Raw genomic sequence first — 18521 nt, forward strand, 5'->3', positions numbered from 1 at the left:
AAAGAGTCAAAAGGGGCATGTGTGGGAGAGAATAAACTGTAGGGGCTATGAGGAAATACAGAGAGGAGGAAATGGGAGCTGAATGGCCTTCTGCATTGTCATGAATATAAGAAGGAATAAGAAAAGAAACGGATGACGTGTTGAGGCAAACAATTATGATACTGAAAATCCAACATCAAAACACTTGGCAATTCTCCTTTGGGGCAAAGAGCGGCTTCACAATCTTTTAATCAAAGTTTTCAGGGCTTCACAAAACTAAGGCAAGAAAACTGTCTGCTGTGATTGAGAAATTCAAATACCAAAGGACATGAATTAAGAATTAGCAACAAGAAAACCAGAGTTTTTCATCAGAAGGCAATTAACTTGTGGAAGTCGGTAACAGGGGAAACGAGTGCAAAGGACAGTTTAAATAGGCTAAAGAGAAATTCTGATTAATTTCTAGAGAGAAAGAGAATAAGGAATTCTAATAATATATCACCTTTGCACACACAGATGTCTCAAGTGGGTTCACAGAATAAATTATTTTTGATGTGAAGCTATTTTATGTCAGCAACATTCTGCAGCCCACTAATGAAATAAATAAATAAATAAAGTCAGTTCTGCTGTGGGACTGGAGCAAGTGAAATTGCTCTCCGCAGAGCACAGATGCTGAAGAAAGGTTTGATGGAGGTGTCCAAACTTATGGGGAGTAACAATGAAGTGGACTGGGAGAAATGGTATCCACCAGCGGGAGGCTGATAGCCACTGAATGCAGATTTAAGGTTGACAGCTAATGAAGCTGAGGGGAGAGGGAGGGAGTCGTGTTTGTGCAGGGAGTTGTTCTCACCTGTAGTGTGCTGCCTGAAATGGTGATGGAAGGAGATTCATTATTGGTATTGGTTTATTATTGTCACTTGTACAGTGAAAAACTTGTCTTGCAGATCAATTCATTACACAGTGCATTGAGGTAGTACAAGGGAAAACAATAACAGAATACAGAGTAAAGTGTCACAGCTACAGAGAAAGTGCAGTGCAGGTAGACAATAAGGTGCAAGGTCATAACAAGGTAGATTGTGAGGTCAAGAATCCATCTTATCGTATAAGGGAACCGTTCAATTGTCTCATAACAGTGGGATAGAAGCTGTCTTTGAGCCTGGTGATATGTGCCCTCAGGCTCCTATATCTTCTGCCTGATGGGAGAGGGGAGGAGAGAATGTCCAGGGTGGGTGGGGTCTAAGAGTTAGATAAATATTGGAAGTTTGCAGGGCCATGGATAAAGGGAACTGGAACTTGCCAAATTGATAAGGCAGGCCCCATTCATCATAGGCTGGACAGGAAACGAAAGAATTCTCCCTGTATTTCTAGAGACAAAGGGGAATGCTCTGCAGGCTAACAGAGGGGACATCACATTGCTCAATGCTGCGGTGTTGGACGGTGAGCCTTAATGGAGACAGTGGAAATTGCAACTGCATCTTTGGCAATATAGAGCTTGGCTGATACATATTTACATATCAGGAGAAGGCAAGTGGCTTGGGACGACTTTCTACTTGACAGAGTCTTTCCACTTCTGCTCCCTGATTTCTAAGCTGCGATGAATGGGCATCTGTGCTCCAGTGCCTGCTGACCTTATACTTCACTCCGATGCTGGAGGAACTCAGCAGGTCAGGCAGCCAGTCCTGAAGAAGGGTCCTGACCCGGAGCGTTGACCACCTGCTTTTCTCCACGGATGCTGCTTGGCCTGCCGAGTTCCTCCAGCATCATTGTGTTTTTCATCTAGATTCCAGCATCTGCAGTCCTTTGTTTCTCTACCTTATACTTCCCATGTTTAGAGTAACTTTCACAGCCCAGAGTTCCCAAAGCACTTTACAAACAATGACTTTGCCAATGTGTGGAATACTGGCCAGGGCGCCAGGGATAACTTTCCTGCCCACCTTCAATAAGCCTCACATTCATCTGGAAGGCCAGATGAAGCACTGGTTCAATATTTCACGTTGGTACCTAACAGTGTAGCACCCCCAGAGCACTGTACTGTTGTGTCAGTCACTGCAGTGTTCAAACCTTTAACCCTCCAACTCAGAGGTGAAGGGGACATCAACAATTTCATTCCTAATAATTCAGTCTCTACCCCATCTCCTGCATAGGGTTGGACATTAGATTTCTTTATTAGTCACATGTACATTGAAACGCACAGTGAAATGGATCTTTTTGCGTAGAGTGTGCTGGGGGCAGCCCGCAAGTGTCGCCACGCTTCTGGTGCCAACACAGCACGCCCACAACTTCCTAACCCGTACGTCTTAGGAATGTGGGAGGAAACCGGAGCACCCGGAGGAAACCCACACGGACACGGGGAGAACGTACAAACTCCTTACAGACAGCGGCTGGAATTGAACCCAGGTTGCTGGCGCTGTAATAGTGTTATGCTGACCGTGCCTGCCAGAATACAGGAGACCAGAGTACAGGACAGATACACTGAAACAAAAAAGGCAGCTCATATAAGCATAGGTGCCTGCCTCAAGTTCATTACAGATGCACTATCCTCATCCTGTGTTAGTCTAGTTGGACACACACATAGCTTAAGAGACTTAAATATACATAATTAAAATAAGCCGTTCAAGCATTCAAAGCCTAACATTGATTAATGTTTTATCTTGGCGCTGCACATCCCTCTTTTTTAGTGACTATGATTTTGCCAATTATCTTAAAGCTGTGTCCTCCAGTTTCCAAGCCAGCTGCCAGTGAAAGCGGTCATTTCTTATTTAGAACATAGAACAGTACAGCACAATACAGGCCCTTCGGCCCACAATGTTGTGCCGACCTTAAACCTCGCCTAAGACTATCTAACCCCCTTCCTCCCACATATCCCTCTATTTTAAATTCCTCCATATGCTTATCGAGTAATCTCTTGAATTTGACCAATGTACCTGCCTCCACCACCACCCCAGGCAGGGCATTCCATGCCCCAACCACTCTCTGGGTAAAAAATCTCCCTCTGATATCTCCCTTGAACTTCCCACCCATTACTTTAAACCTATGCCCTCTTGTATTTAGCATTGGGGCCCTGGGAAAGAGGCACTGGCTGTCTACTCTATCTATTCCTCTCAATATCTTGTACACCTCTATCATGTCTCCCCTCATCCTCCTTCTCTCCAAAGAGTAAAGCCCTAACTCTCTTAGTCTCTCCTCATAATACATACTCTCTAAACCAGGCAGCATCCTGGTAAATCTCCTCTGCACCCTTTCCAACGCTTCCACATCCTTCCTATAATGAGGCGACCAGAACTGGACACAGTATTCTAAGTGTAGTCTAACCAGAGTTTTGTAGAGCTGCATCATTACCTCGCGGCTCTTGAACTCAATCCCTCAATTTACAAAAGCTAACATCCCATAAGCTTTCTTAACTACCCTATCCACCTGTGAGGCGACTTTCAGGGATCTGTGGATATGGACTCCTAGATCCCTCTGCTCTTTACTCTTCTGATGTCCCCTGCGATTTGCTGCCCCAACTAAACTTTACCTCCGCCTTCTGAAAGCAACTGAAACTGCTCAATTCTAAAACACTGTAGGAAGGTGGAATGGTAAAAGAGATCAGCCAGGTTCTAAACGAATGATACGAGCAGACTTGAAGGACCAAATGGCCTACTCCAGATCCTATTCCTTGTGTTCATATTCCCGTAAGTCTCCTCCACACTCTGGAGGAATCTTTTCCCAGCAGCAGCAAGTAGACAGTATCCTAGTACAGTTCCTCCTCAGGTTACAAAGCCCGACTAACGTACAACCAGTACGTATGAATAAGTGGGAGACTGGTGGGATGGATCTGATGCTGCAGCGGAGCTGCAGACACTTTCTGCCCCACAGGAACTCGGTTCGTGGCAGTAAGGTTTAAGATATCTTTATTGGTCACATGTATGTCGAAACACACAGTGAAATGCATCTTTTGCGTAGAGTGTTCTGGGGGCAGCCTGCAAGTGTCGCCACGCTTCCGGCGCCAATGTAGCATGCCCACAACTTCCTAACCCGTACGTTTTTGGAATGTGGGAGGAAACCGGAGCACCCGGAGGAAACCCACGCAGACACACGGGGAGAACGTACAAACTCCTTACAGACAGTGGCCAGAATTGAACCCCGGTCACTGGCACTGTCATAGCGTTACGCTAACCGCTACACTACTGTGCCTGCATCTTGCAGAGAAATCTGAATGGTTGGGTTAAACACTCTGGTTTAACTACACGTTGCCCTTTGTTGGCCTTTGTTTTTATTTAACTATATTGCTGAGAAGCTGCACATTCGATTGCAAACTACTCAGCTTATGAACAGTTCTCAGAACATAACCTAGGGAGAACCTGTAGAAATCGCCCTCTCCTCCTCTCTCAACAGATTAACTCCCAGGATTAAATTAAAACCCAGAATCACAAAGTGATGCAACTGTAATGCAGAGGAAAAATATGTGACAAAACCTCTAGAATTTACCCAAAGCAAGTGGTTTTCAAAGGAGTCCATCCCCTGATTACTGTTAGAGGGTGAGTGATGTGCACAACATCTCATCTCAGAAAATTCCACTTTCCACATGCAGCAAGGATTGTAAAAGAAAGACTTGCATTTACATGTACCTTGTATGACCCCAAGATGTGCCAATGCACTGCTGTGGATAACTAAGTGCAGTCATGGCAGTAATGCAGGGAATGTTGCAGCCAATTTGTACGCAACTGGATAAGTTGCCTTTTGTGATGTTAGTGGTGGAATAAGTATTGGCCAGCATACTAGGAGGACACCTTCTACTGAGAGAGAAGAGGAGTCTCTCAAAATAATATCTCGGCCAACTGCCTAACACCTCTTGCATAAGTCAACTCTGGCAGTTCATTGTTAAGCATCATGAATGGTATATTGGAGTTGATTTAGGAACAGTTGGTGCTCTGTTTCACTGGAAACATTAGACACAGGAAGCAGATCAGCAGATACATTCTCATCCTTCGAAGAATGAGGGATGGTCTTATTGAAACATGTAAGATTCTGAGGGGGTATGACAGGGTTGACGTTGAGATGTTTTCACTAGTAGTAGAGTCTCAAACTAGGGGGGACAGTCACATGATTAGGGAGTGGTAATTTAAAACTGATCTCTCACAGAGGGTGGCAAACCTATGGAACTCTCTGGAGAGTTAGAGTTATAGAGTCACATTGCACAGAAACAGTCCCTTTGTTCCAACCCATCCATGCTGACCAAGTTGCCCATCTAAGCTAGTCTCATTTGCCGGTGTTTGACGCATATCTCCCTAAACCTTTCCTATCCATCTTCCTGTCCAAACATCTTTTAAATGTTGTTATAATGTTATGGAGGCCAGATCATTGGGGGCATTTAAAGAGGAGCTTAATAAATATCTAAAAGATGAGAGAATTGAGAGCTATGGGGAACTGGCACAGAAGAGGAGTTGAGGACTTGGGTAGGTCAGCCATGATGATTGAGAGGTTGGAGGGACCTGGTAGCCTTTCCCTGCCCCTGTTTTCTTGTGTTTGCCATTTCATTAGAGTGCACCCACTGAAGTAAGGATGGATGCATTGAGGACTCCCTCAAGACTTCCGTCAGAAACTAACAGCCAGCTCCAGCCGCTGGGTGGGTGTAACAACTCTCCACTGCGTTTGCTTCTCCCATATACCTCCAACTTTGACTGGGTGAAATTTCAAACTCACAACCCCGGAGGACCAAAATATCTTTGTTATCACAAGGAATCGTCAGTAAAGTTCACAAGGAGTTTTACTTTCATTTCTCGCAATGAAAGCCTTAAAGTGCTTCTATTTCGAATTTTAAGTTGCCTCATCACTGTACATTTTCAAAGTCTTTATTAGCTTAGAACAGCTATCGTTTGGAATGCATCACCACAGGCTTTTGAATGAATTTCTTCTGTTAAGCAGTTTAGGAAGCTCATTAAACCTCATCTCTTTGAAATAAAGTTGTTCACATTATTTTAATCGGTATGTATTGAATTGCATTAAAAAGCCATCTGGTCCCCTGTGTTTCCTGTTTTCAAATGTCAATACGTACTTCTGGCTGTTGTTAGGAGGACACAATTCATGTCCTCCAGGGAATCTTTACTAATAGGTTTCTTTTTTTTTTGGACAACAGTACAATTGACTTTAAATACGTGTTAAATCTAAAACATATTTTATTTATCTTTAGTTTTGGGATCAGCATTTTTCAAGATTAAGAGAGAGGTTAGTGGAGCTCAGCAGTGAATGTGAATTCTTCGGATTTTTCCTTGGCTAGAGAACACACATTGAAGCCATTCGGCCTGTTGTACATATACTGGCTCTTTGAAGGGACTGTTTAATTAGTTCTGACACTCTGCTCCTTCCTCAAAGCCCTGAAATTACTTTCCTACAAGAACCAGAGGTTTGGTGTACTGCCAGCAAGCTAACCAGCTTACAAGTGTTTTATTTCTTTGTTTCATTGCTGATGCTTCAGAACAGTCAACAAAAAACATTGAGGACATAAGGAATAGAAGGGGCAGGGGTAGGCCATTCAGCGCCTTATACCTGCTCTACCATTCAACAGGATCGTGGTTGATTCCAAGGATTCACCATGGTCTGGGTGTAAAAAATTTACTCTCATCTCTGCCCTGAATGGCCAACCCCTTACTACGACCTTTCCTTTGAGATTGCAGCTCTGCATCTTCCTTGTCCAGCCCTTTTTGTATGTATAATGACGATTACAGACGTCGCAAGTACAGCAACTTGTCAGTTCACCACTGACTGTGTGGCTGTGTTAGAATAACTCCATGTCAGGTTATCTCAATCTTAAATCACAAATATGGATCATGTACACTTGTAGTCAAACACTGTGAGAAGCATCTAATAAGCCATCAATAAGTTGCATTTATATAGTGCCTTTAATGAAGTAAAGAGGCCAGATGCAAAGACACCCCAGCCAAGAAAGCTCACTTCCTCAGGAGGTGAAAGAAATTTGGCAGGTCCCCTCTGACACTCACCAATTTTTTTTGAGGCACCATAGAAAGCATCCTATCTGGATGCATCACGGCTTGGTAAGGCAACTGCTCTGTCCGGGACCTCAAGAAACTGCAGAGAGTTGTAGACACAGCACAGCACATCACAGAAACTAGCCTCCCCTCCATGGGCTCTGTCTATACGTCTCGCTGCCTTGGTGAAGCAGCCAGCATAATCAAAGACCCCACCCACCCGGGTCATTCTCTCTTCTCTCTTCTCCCATCAGGCAGAAGATACAGGAGCCTGTGGGCACATACCACCAGGCTCAAGGACAGCTTCTATCCCGCTGTTATAAGACTATTGAATGGATGAGATGGACTCTTGATCTCACAATCTACCTTGTTATGACCTTATTGTCTGCCTGCAGTGCACTTCCCTGTAACTGTAACACTTTACTCTGTATTCTGTTATTGTTTTTACCCTGTACTATCTCAATGCACTCTGTACTAACTCAATGTATCTGCACTGTGTAATGAATTGATCTGTACGAACGGCATGCAAGACAAGTTTTTCACTGTACCTCAGTACAAGTGACAATAATAAACCAATACCAATACCAATTTACAGGGCTGCTTCTCACCTTTCTCTCTCTTTAAACCTGAGTTCATCCAAGACTCCACAGCCCCCTCGCCTGTTGATCTGAACTGGACCTTGGTCTGGCAATTCTTCATCCCTCCACAAGCTGACCAGCCCCAATCTATGGAGCACCTCTATCTCTGCAACCTTCTCACAGCTTCTTGCTCCTCCAAACAGGATCTCCTGTTCATCTCCAATTTTTAAAGCTTTGCTTCTAGTAGCCATTCCTTTTGGGTGTCAAGACCCCTGGCTACGAAATTCCCACCGCCTCTCTCTCCCTCAATACAGTAAAACTCCGATAATCCAGAACCCTTGCAGCCTGTGGTACAAAGGTGTTGGTGGGTCAGGTTGTGGTGCATGTTGTCTTGTTGCGCAGGTACGGTGGTGTAGCGGTTAGCGGAACGCTATTACAGCGCCAGCGACCGGGGTTCAATTCCGGCCGCTGTCTGTAAGGAGTTTGTACGTTCTCCCCGTGTCTGCGTGGGTTTCCTCCGGGTGCTCCGGTTTCCTCCCACATTCCAAAGACGTATGGGTTAGGAAGTTGTGGGCGTGCTATGTTGGCACCGGAAGCGTGGCGACACTTGCGGGCTGCCCCCAGAACACTCAACGCAAAGAAGGATGCATTTCACTGTGCGTTTCGATGTACATGTGACTAATAGGAAATCTTATCTTATTGTACTTTGTTGATGCCAGATTGACGGATTTTCCAGACTATTGGATGTTAATCCTGTTAATACACAAACACACTTATAGATCACTTTTTATACATGTTAGGCAGTATTATAATATATTTCCCAGCGAGCCTGGTGAATTTAAAAGGAGTAGGAACTAAGACCCAGTGAGTTTCAGCTTGTACGCTCCACACCACCCCACAATCCCGACCTGTTTTGCTCCTGACACCAGTTCCGGCCACACATTCCCGCCCACATTCCGGACTCCAGTTCAGGCTGCACGCCCCCGCTCACATTTGACGGTACAAGGGAGAGTGGGAGAATGGGACAGACTGAAGGTTTCTGGAACCCTAATTTTCATTCAGTCATTCATTTCACCACTCCAACTGAAGGGCCTCGACCCAAAACGTCGACTGTCCATTTCCCTCCACAGAGGCTGCCTGACCCACTGAGTTCCTCCAGCATCTTGTTTGTTGCTCCTAATTTTCATTCCAATTTTGGGATTGGTTTGGCGACTCCTTCAAGAATTGAGGCTTATGACATACATCATGCATTACAACATTAATTTGTATTTACGTGGTGCCTTTAACACTGCAAAGCAAAACCTGGCTGACTTTTACTTCTCAGGTATCACTCACAATAGACTGGTGTTAGCCTCATTGCTTTTGTGGGATCTTGCTGTGCTCCCATGTTTCCTAAGAAGTTAAAACAGTGATCTCTCATCAAAGGCACCTCACTGGCTGTAAAGGACTTTGGGACACCCTGAGCTTGTGGAATGTGCAGCAGAATTGTCAGTTTATTCATACTTTGAATATCAGCATATTTATGACATGAATTCTCAGAAATGAAGTTCATCCCAGGTTGAAATTAAATGCACAAACAATAGTCCACTGCTTCCAATGAATGGCTGACAATCTCTGTCACACACCTTCCATTTTCTCCTGTTTAACAGACACCCATCCATTATCTGCACATTTAAAATCTTTTCTGCACCAAACATCCCTCACATTTCAATTTATTTTGCCGAGCTGCAGATCATTTTTTAAAATCCTATGAACTTTATCAGTCTTTTTGAGGTGTGAAACTGATCACACAGCCTGGTGTCTTCATTAAACCTCATGTGACTGGAGTTCCCTATCCTCATATCATTTCAGAACAGTGTAAACAGCAAAGACACCTTATCAGAACTCAAGAGCACTTACTAATCAGAAAGACTTCTATCCATTTATCATCACAGTGATTTCTATTACTGGCCCAATCTTCAATCCAGCTGGTTGCTTTCTCATTAATTCTCAGCCTTTATCTCCTTAAAAGCCTTAGATGCAGTACCTTATCAATGCTTTTTGAAAAGTACAAGTAAGTATATTCTGTTCACCAGATATCATTTACCCACTAATTCAGTTGGTGATGCTAATAAATTTATGAGGCATGACTTTGTGCTTTTAAAATCAAGCTACCTTTGATTGTTTCTGTGCTATTTTATAGCCAGGGTATGGAGACTTGAAATTTTCACCTCTGAGGGTTAAAAACTAATTTCAATATCCTTTTAACCTGTTGGTAAGTATCTAGGTCCCAATAATGAGAGGAGTAAACCCCTATCCCATGGGCAGTCTGGAACTAGACAGGCAACCAAGGTGTTAACTCATGATGCAACACAAAAAGCACTGGAGGAACAAAGCAGGTCAGGCAGCATCTATGGAGGGAAATGGATAGGTGATATTTCGGATTGAAACCCTTCATCTGGACAAGCATATTCTATTCACCAGATGATACCAGACAAAGGGTCTCGACCCGAAATGTTAACTGTCCATTTCCCTCCATAGATGCTGCCTGACCCGCTGAGTTCCTCCAGTGCTTTTTGAGTTGCTCCAGATTCCAGTATCTGCAGAATCTCTTGTCTCCTGTTAACTCCTGATGCTGTCATTTCTGGTCATGCTTCTGTTGCCATCTGTGTGATCTTGCTGTGTACAGGCAGGCCACCACACTTCTTACTGCAGTGACCACACTTCCAAAACTACTTAGCTGTCTGTGAAGCTCATTGGGTGGCGCGGTGGTGGAGGGAGCCTCACACTCCAGTGACCCAGGTTTGATCCTGACCTCAGGTGCTGTCCATTAAATGAGCAACTGGAAGAGCACAAGTTACAGAGAAATAAGTGGGGGAACTGGGTTGTTGGCGATGCTCCGAAACCCAGCATGGGCTAAATGGTTCCTTCTGTGTTGTAAGGAAATAATAAGTGATGTCCTCTATGGGATGTCCAGCAATCGACAAAGATGCTCAGTCTTTGTTAGTTCACTGAAGTGAACACAACCTAACTGGCGAGTGGTGTGGGGAGTAGGGCAGTGCATCAGTTTTTAGTACGTTTGAGCAATGGGCTCTCACTCTACAGACAAAGCTAAAACATTCACCCTTGTAAAAGACTGACAACAAAAATGCTCCACTGGATTACCAAGCCATGACTAACACTTTAGAAAACATCCCTCAAACCCCAAGGACAAGCAATATTAATAACATTTTCCAAAGACCGCATAAAATAAATCAGGCAGAAAGAAAAGGATATTTAGAACTGAGGTTGGTGTTCCAAGTCAGTTTACGACCAGATGCCATTTTATCCTTTACGTCTCATTAATACAAAATAAGATTAACATGACACATTAATGTTAAATAGTCTTTCAACAAAGCTCTGCATTCTCGTCATTTTCCCTGTGTGGAATTTGGCTGTATTGAACCTCTTTCACCCCCCTCATCTTCAACCCTTTCAACACGTCCTTCCAACTTCCTCTGCCTGTGTGCTTTTGGAGGGTGATCGCTACTGTAGAGCAGGGAGTGCACAGCAAGATCCCAGTCCCATCAGACAGCAATGTGATAACTGAGCAGATACTGCCCTGCTGCGATGTCGGTTGGTGGATAACAATTAACCAGAGCACCAGGGGAACGTCACTAGGAATGAGAGTCAGTGGAGATGGAAGATAATCCACCACTGCCTGGTTTAGTGGCACTGCCCATTCTTTATGTGTCCATGTAAAAGATCAGAGGATCACTCAGTTGCACAGCTCAGTTGAACAACTGCACAGCACCCCATCTGTATCCCACCGGAACATCAGCCTGCACTTCACTTCCAGGTCACCGGAGCAAGCATCAACCTCACATCTCCTTCCAATGTACAACGAAGCCATTCGGCCCAATGAGCCTATACCAGCTCTCAGAGCAATACAGGCCCTCCCTGGGTTACCAACACTTACGGGCACCTCATACGTACCAATGAGCGTTTGGGAGACCGGCTGGATAGATGGGGATGGATTTGCTGGCTGCTGTGGGGCAGGTGAGAACAGGGCATTTCTGCTTACCATCTCTCCCCACTACCTCCCTTCCCCCCCACACCCTCCACCAAACCACGACAACTGGGGAGGCTGGGTGGAGCCGGGTAGACCTTGGGGTTGACATCCATCGATCCCTCAAGGTTGCCACGCAGGTCAATAGGGTTGTTAAGAAGGTGTATCGAGTGTTGGCCTTCATTAGTCGGGGGATTGAGTTCAAGAGCCGCAAGGTGATGTTGCAGCTCTACAGAACTCTGGTCAGACCACACTTGGAGTATTGTGTTCAATTCTGGTCGCCTCATTAGAGGAAGGATGTGGAAGCTTTAGAGAGGGTGCAGAGGAGATTTACCAGGATGCTGCCTAGATTGGAGAGCATGTCTTATAAGGACAGGCTGAGTGAGCTAGGGCTTTTCTCTTTGGAGAGAAGGAGGATGAGAGGTGACTTGATAGAGGTGAACAAGATGATAGGAGGCATAGATCAAGTGGACAGTCAGAGACTTTTTCGCAGGGTGACAGTGGCTCACACGAGGGGGCATAATTTTAAGGTGATTTTAGGAAGGTATAAGGGGGATGTCAGGGTTAAGTTTTTTACACAGAGAGTGGTGGGTGCGTGGAACGCACTGCTGGCAGAGGTTGTGGGGGCACATACGTTAGGGACATTTAAGAGACTCTTAAATAGATACATGAATGATAGAAAAATAGGGGGCTATGTGGGAGGGAAGGGTTAGATAGATCTTGGAGCAGGATAAAATGTCGGCACAACATTGTGGGCTGAAGGGCCTGTACTGTGCTGTAGTGTTCTATGTTCTATGAGTAGAACTGGGAGTGCTGAGCAGATTCACGCACTCGCTGTCAGTGAGGCCGCCTGACAGCTGCTCTTCCCGCGCCTGCTTGCTCTCGCATCACAGCTGTTTCTGTGACCCTCTCCCACACACCGTTTCTGTTAACCTCATTACAAGCCGTTCTCAGGAACAGAACCCTGTAGCATCAGTTCCATTCTCCACTTATTTCCAACCATTTCTCTTGCACATGCCCGTTAATAACCACGTGCTTCTCCTGCCACCCACCTACACTAGGGGTAATTTACAGTAGCGAATGAACCTGCCAATCGGCTCATCTTTGGGATGTGGGAGGGAATCAGGGAAACCCATGTGATCACAGGGAGAACGTGCAAACCTCACACAGACAGCGCCAGAGGCCAGGATTGAACCCGAGTTGCTGGAGCCGTGAAGTAGCATCTCTACTCTGAACTCAGAAACAAATGTGCCATCCCTACAGCAATGGCTGGCACAGCCTGTGCGACCGAGAGACTGCCTCCTCTTGCCTAAGTTACAGTGCCATGTCCACAGAAGACATTTCTAATGCAGCATACCCCCGTGATGTGGAGGTCTGGGTAACAGAAATTCGTCCTAATGGAATTCACAAATCAGTACCGACAAAAATGGGATACAGAGTAAGATATCTTTATTAGTCACATGCACATCAAAACACACAGTGAAATGCATCTTTTGCGTTGAGTGTTCTGGGGGCAGCCCGCCATGCTTCTGGCGCCAACATAGCATGCCTACAACTTCCTAACCCGTACGTCTTTGGAATGTGGGAGGAAACCCACACAGACATGGGGAGAACCTACAAACTCCTTACAGAGTTTGTACGTTTAACCCGGGTCGCTGGTGCTGTAAGGCGTTACGCTAACCACTACACTACCATGCCCAAAAATTCACTCTTAAAGAACTTATATGAGAAGATGATAACTAAATAAACACAAATTGCGAAAGAAACAAATATTGTCAATTTTGTTGAAGATTCGCATTGTAGAAACTCGCGATACGGACTGTTTTCTGGGAACACAACCCCTCCCTATCGCGGGGGTGTACTGTACAAGTTTTAAACTTCAACACTGTTGAAGTACAGATGGCACGGTAGCATAGCGGTTAGTGTAACGCTATTACAGTGCCAGCAATCGTGGTTCAATTCCTGCCGCTGCCTGTAAGAAGTTTCAATGCTCCCCCCATGACTGCATGGGTTTCCTCCGGATGCTCCGGTTTCCTCCCACATTCCAAAGATGTACGGGTTAGTAGGTTAACATGGGTGTAACTGGGCGTGTGGGCTTGTTGGGCCGGAAGGGCCTGTTACCGTGCTGTATAAATAACATTTTTTTTAAAGTAAAGCTTTAATGCTTTCATCAATGAGGGGAACAGCAATATGTGGAGCCAACAAGCAGGGGATTAACATGATAAGCCCAACTTTTTCTCTCTGCGATCAATTTTTCCCTAGCCTGGCTGTGAACTTAAACTCTCCTGAGTTTTAACACGTTGGTGTGGTGCCATTAGGTGCTTTGGTACATGACAGTGCACAATAATAGATTGGAACAACGTGCCATCAAATCCGACTGATCATCTATTAGATTCACGGCGTGCTTCGCCCGATCATTAACTCTGTCTGGGAAATCTCCTTAATGAGAATTATATGGAGAATCTTACAAGAGGTGTAAAGACGATTAAACCTATAATTCCAAAAGTCAGATGTTTGTGTTTCTTCTGGGCCATTATCTGAAAGCTGCTGTTAAACTGAGAGCTGTTAAACTGTTTACTATCACTGCAAAGGGTTTGTTGAGGAATGAAGAGGCTTTAGACATCTGTTTGCAAAGGACTCCCCTTTAATCGATTGCTGCACTTCAGTGCCAAGCTTCTGAGCTTTAGCCTGTAGTAGGTGTGGGGCGGCACAGTAGTGTAGCAGTTAGCGTAATGCTATTACAGCTCCAGAGACACGGGTTCAATTCCAGCCGCTGTCTGTGAGGAGTTTGTACGTTCTCCCCATGTCTGCATGGGTTTCCTCCGGGTGCTCCGGTTTCCTCCCACATTCCAAAGATGTACGGGTTAGGAAGTTGTGGGCATGCTATGTTGGTGCAAGAAGAGTGGTGACACTTGTGGGCTGCTCCCAGAACATTCTCAGTAACGCAAAAAGACATGTGTTTTGATGTACATGTGACTAATAAATATCTTATCTTATCTAGTTGGTCTTCTGGTGGGACTATTCTTGGGGCAAGACTCCTTGACGCTCCAGTACACAGGGATTATTGGCTCATCTGTCTACATCTCTTGGGCAGCTCAGGAGAGGGAGAAGGTGGCATCTACCACTTTACCTGAGGTTTTCTGGGCTCCAGAAGAATGGAGTATACTACATCACTACCACCCAGGATAAAATCTTTTTTTACCCATATATTGGATGAGCTTGTCACAGACAAGACCAGCATTTACTAATCATTCTTACTTATGGAGGGAAATATTTGAATTGGAAGCAATTTAAAGAAGATTCACCAGGTTTATTCCCAGGGTGAAGAGGTTGCCTTAGGTTGTGTAGTTTGGGTACATACTCATTGGAGTTTGGAAGAACAACAGGTGATCTAACTGAAGCATATAACTCTCTGAGGGTTCGACAGGTGGATGCTAAGAGGATGTTTCAATTCGTGAGTGAATCTGGAACTAGTGGGTGTAGTTTCAGAATAAGAGATTGCTCATTTAAACTGGAGATGACAAGGAATTTATTCTCAGAGGGCGGTGAACCTTTAGAATTCTCTATCACAGGGAGCTGTGGAGGCAAAGTCAATGAATATATTCAAGGCCAAAACAGACAGATTTTTGGACCATAGGTTACTAGAGGCTTATGTGGAATAGGCAGGAAAATAGAGCTGAGGCCAAAATAAGGTCAGCCATGATCTTAATCAATGATGGTACAGGCTTCTTCTCCTCTTATTTCTCACACTCTTGGTGAAGATGCTCCTACAGCACTGTCGGAAAGGGAGTTCCAGCAATGACGAAGGACCCATGGTCAGGCATGGTAGTGTAGCGGTTAGCACAACGCTATTACAGCACCAGCAACCCGGGTTCAATTCCCGCTGCTGTCTGTAAGGAGTTTGTATGTTCTCCCCGTGACTGCGTGGGTTTCCTCCAGGTGCTCTGGTTTCCTCCCACATTCCAAAGACGTACGGGTTCGGAAGTTGTGGGCATGCTATGTTGGCGCCGGAAGCGTGGCGACACTTGCGGGCTGCCCCCAGAACACTCTATGCAAAAGATGCATTTCACTGTGTGTTTCCATGTACATGTGACTAATAAAGATATCTTATCTTATGTATTCCTGAGTCAGATGTCACGTGACTTGGAGGGGAACCTGCAGGTGGTGGTGCTGTCCTGTCCTTCCGAGAGGTTGCGGGTTTGGGAGGTGCTGCTGGAGTAGGCTGGGTGAGTAACTACAGTGCATTTTGCAGGAGGAACACACTGCAGCAACTGTCGTAGAGTCATACAACATGGAAAGGATACCTTCAGCCCAACTGATCCATACTGACCAAGATTCCCATCTAAGCTGGTCCCGTCTATTTGCCTGCACTTGGCCCATATCCCTCTAAACCTTTCCTATCCATGTACCTTTTAAATGTTAATATACCTGGCTTAACCACTTCTTCTGGCAGCTCATTCCATATACTGACCACCCTCTGGGTGAAAAAGTTGCCCCTCAGCTTCCTATTAAATCTCTTCCCTCTCACCTTAAACCTATTCCCTCTAGGTTCCCCACACCCCCTTCTCCCCACACCAACCCTCTCCCCACACCTTCCCCCTCCCCACACCACCCCTCTCCCCACACCTTCCCTCTCCTCACACCACCCCTTCCTTCCCAAACCCCCCACCGTTCCTCACCCACCATTTCCCACCCAACTGTGTGTCAATGGTGGCGGGAATGAATGCTTAGGATGGTGGACAGGGTGTCATTCAAGTGGGATGCTTTGTCCTGGATGGAGTTGAGCTTCTTGAAAGCTGTAGCAGCTGCAATGATCCAGGCGAGTGGAGAATATTCCATCACACTCCTGAACTAAGCCTTGTAGATGACGGAAAAGCCTTCGGGTTTCAGGGCGTGAGCCTGGGGGAGATGGTTGGAGATAGTCGCTCGTGCACTGGCACTCTTGTGGCTCGAGTGTTACTTGCCACCTAGCCTGTGCCTTGATGTTGTCTCAGTCTTGTTATAGGCACGGACTGCTTCATTTACGGAGGAGCCACATATTGTGAGATTTGGTCATATTTATGAAAGACAACTAGATAAGATCTTTATTAGTCACATGTACATCGAAACACACAGTGAAATGCATCTTTTGCGTAGAGTGTTCTGGGGGAGCAGCCCGCAAGTGTCGCCACGCTTCCGGCACCAACATAGCATGCCCAGAACCTCCTAACCCATACGCCTTTGGAATGTGGGAGGAAACCGGAGCACCCGGAGGAAACCCACGCAGACACGGGGAGAACGTACAAACTCCTTACAGACAGCAGCCGGAATTAAACCCGGGTCTCTGGCGCTGTAATAGTGTTACGCTAACCGCTACACTACCGTGCCTGGTGAGGGAAACAGAGCTCACGTTTCAAGTTGAACACGCTTCGTCAGGACTGGAAAACTGAGAAATCACATTAGTTTTGTATTACAGAGGGGGTTAGGGCAGGGATGGATAGGCCAAAGGAAACATCTCCGATAGGGTGAGCCCAAGGTGATTCCAATGTTTATGGTCACCTGGTTAATACATTAACAAAGGCAGTTAGAGAGAGGGGAAATGGACATTGAAAAGCTGTGAAATACAAGACAGAGGAGTTGCTGAGACCTGAAACCAGAAGAAGAACAGTAGGAATGTCCAGAGGATCAGGCAGTGTCCGTGGAGAGAGAACAAAACGAATTAACATTACGGCTGAGTTGTGATACTAACAGGAAGCTTTGTTTACATTAAAACTGCTGAATTCTAGATTGTGTATGGGTGATTGCAGAAGGAAGATGAGGTGCTGTTCCTCAAGCTTATGTTGGGCTACATTAGAACGGTGCAGGAGGTCACAGAGGCAGAGGTCAGAGTGGGAGTTGTGAATTAAAGAGACAGGCATCTCGGAGCTCAGGATTGCTCTTGAAAACTCAAGGGCAATTTGGATGTGCAATAAATGCTGGCCTTGTCAGTGATGCCCAGTTCCCAAGAAATGAGAACAAGAAGTTGCGGTCCAAGTCTCCCAGGGTAGCACCTAGTTCCCGGATCCAGGGGACCCAGCAGAGGACAGAGCTGAGCTAGAAAACTGACAGAGCAGTAGGGTGGGGTTTCTAGAGCTGTGGCTTGTGCTGACAGCACTTCCCACTGGGCACAGCATGACACCCGATCCACTGGAAAATAAAACCACTCTCAGATTTAACTCCAGTCTGGTTAGTAACATTGATGAAAAAGCCATGATCTCCATGGGTTACACTGCTGAGTTTTACTAGGTAAACAGAACCAAAGATTGATTATTTTTCCTTAAATATGAGCTGTTTAGAAAATACTTCCAATCAGCCTTTGTAGCTGAATTATTTTTGACAACTTAATGACACAAGTTTAGAAAAATGATTTTATCATTGGATACTTAGTCAATTGTGGAATAGTTCCAACCCATCTCACACAAACATTTTTCCTATGTGCCTCTGAGTGAACCATTCAAAATCTCTCCTCATCTGGATGCACCTATCGCTTGCCAGCTCTTGCCTCATGTCTCCTCTCTCCCTCACCGCTTTCCACTTGTTATCTCTCCTCTTTCAGCCTCGATGAAGGGTCTCAACCTGAAATGTCAACTGTCCATTTCCGTCCATAGATGCTGCCTGACCCGCTGAGTTCCGCATTTTTTGCTGCAGATTCCGACATCCTGCTGTCATTTGTGTCTCCACTGAAAATGCCAGGAAATTTGTCGGTTTTGGAAAGGGAAGGTCACACTCACAGGGTTAAAAAGAACCAACGCAATAATTTGCCATCACACGTGGCCTTACCTTGGCTTTATCCCTCATTGATCCTTTGCCCAGGATTGACATTTTTGCACCTGTTTCTTCCTGTAACCTCTTCAGTGAGTTACCTCGTGGTCCCAGCAATTTCCCCACAAAATTGAACTGCAAAAAAAGAGAAAAGTCTATTTTCACACATTGAAAGATCAAGGTTCTGGGTTT

The 18521-nt window shown here is 45.4% G+C and overlaps 1 protein-coding gene across 2 annotated transcripts in view; it reads right to left on the bottom strand.

Moving 5' to 3' along the window:
- khdrbs2 (KH domain containing, RNA binding, signal transduction associated 2) overlaps positions 1–18521 on the bottom strand; it is a 400663-nt gene that overhangs the window by 213936 nt on the left and 168206 nt on the right. For both annotated transcript variants that reach the window (XM_052024890.1, XM_052024889.1), the window contains exon 3: positions 18348–18464. In XM_052024890.1, coding sequence (XP_051880850.1) covers positions 18348–18464 — 117 coding nt within the window. The remainder of the gene's footprint in view (positions 1–18347; positions 18465–18521) is intronic.

This window comes from Pristis pectinata, chromosome 10 (genome assembly GCF_009764475.1).
Source record: "Pristis pectinata isolate sPriPec2 chromosome 10, sPriPec2.1.pri, whole genome shotgun sequence".
Lineage (NCBI taxonomy): Eukaryota > Metazoa > Chordata > Chondrichthyes > Rhinopristiformes > Pristidae > Pristis > Pristis pectinata.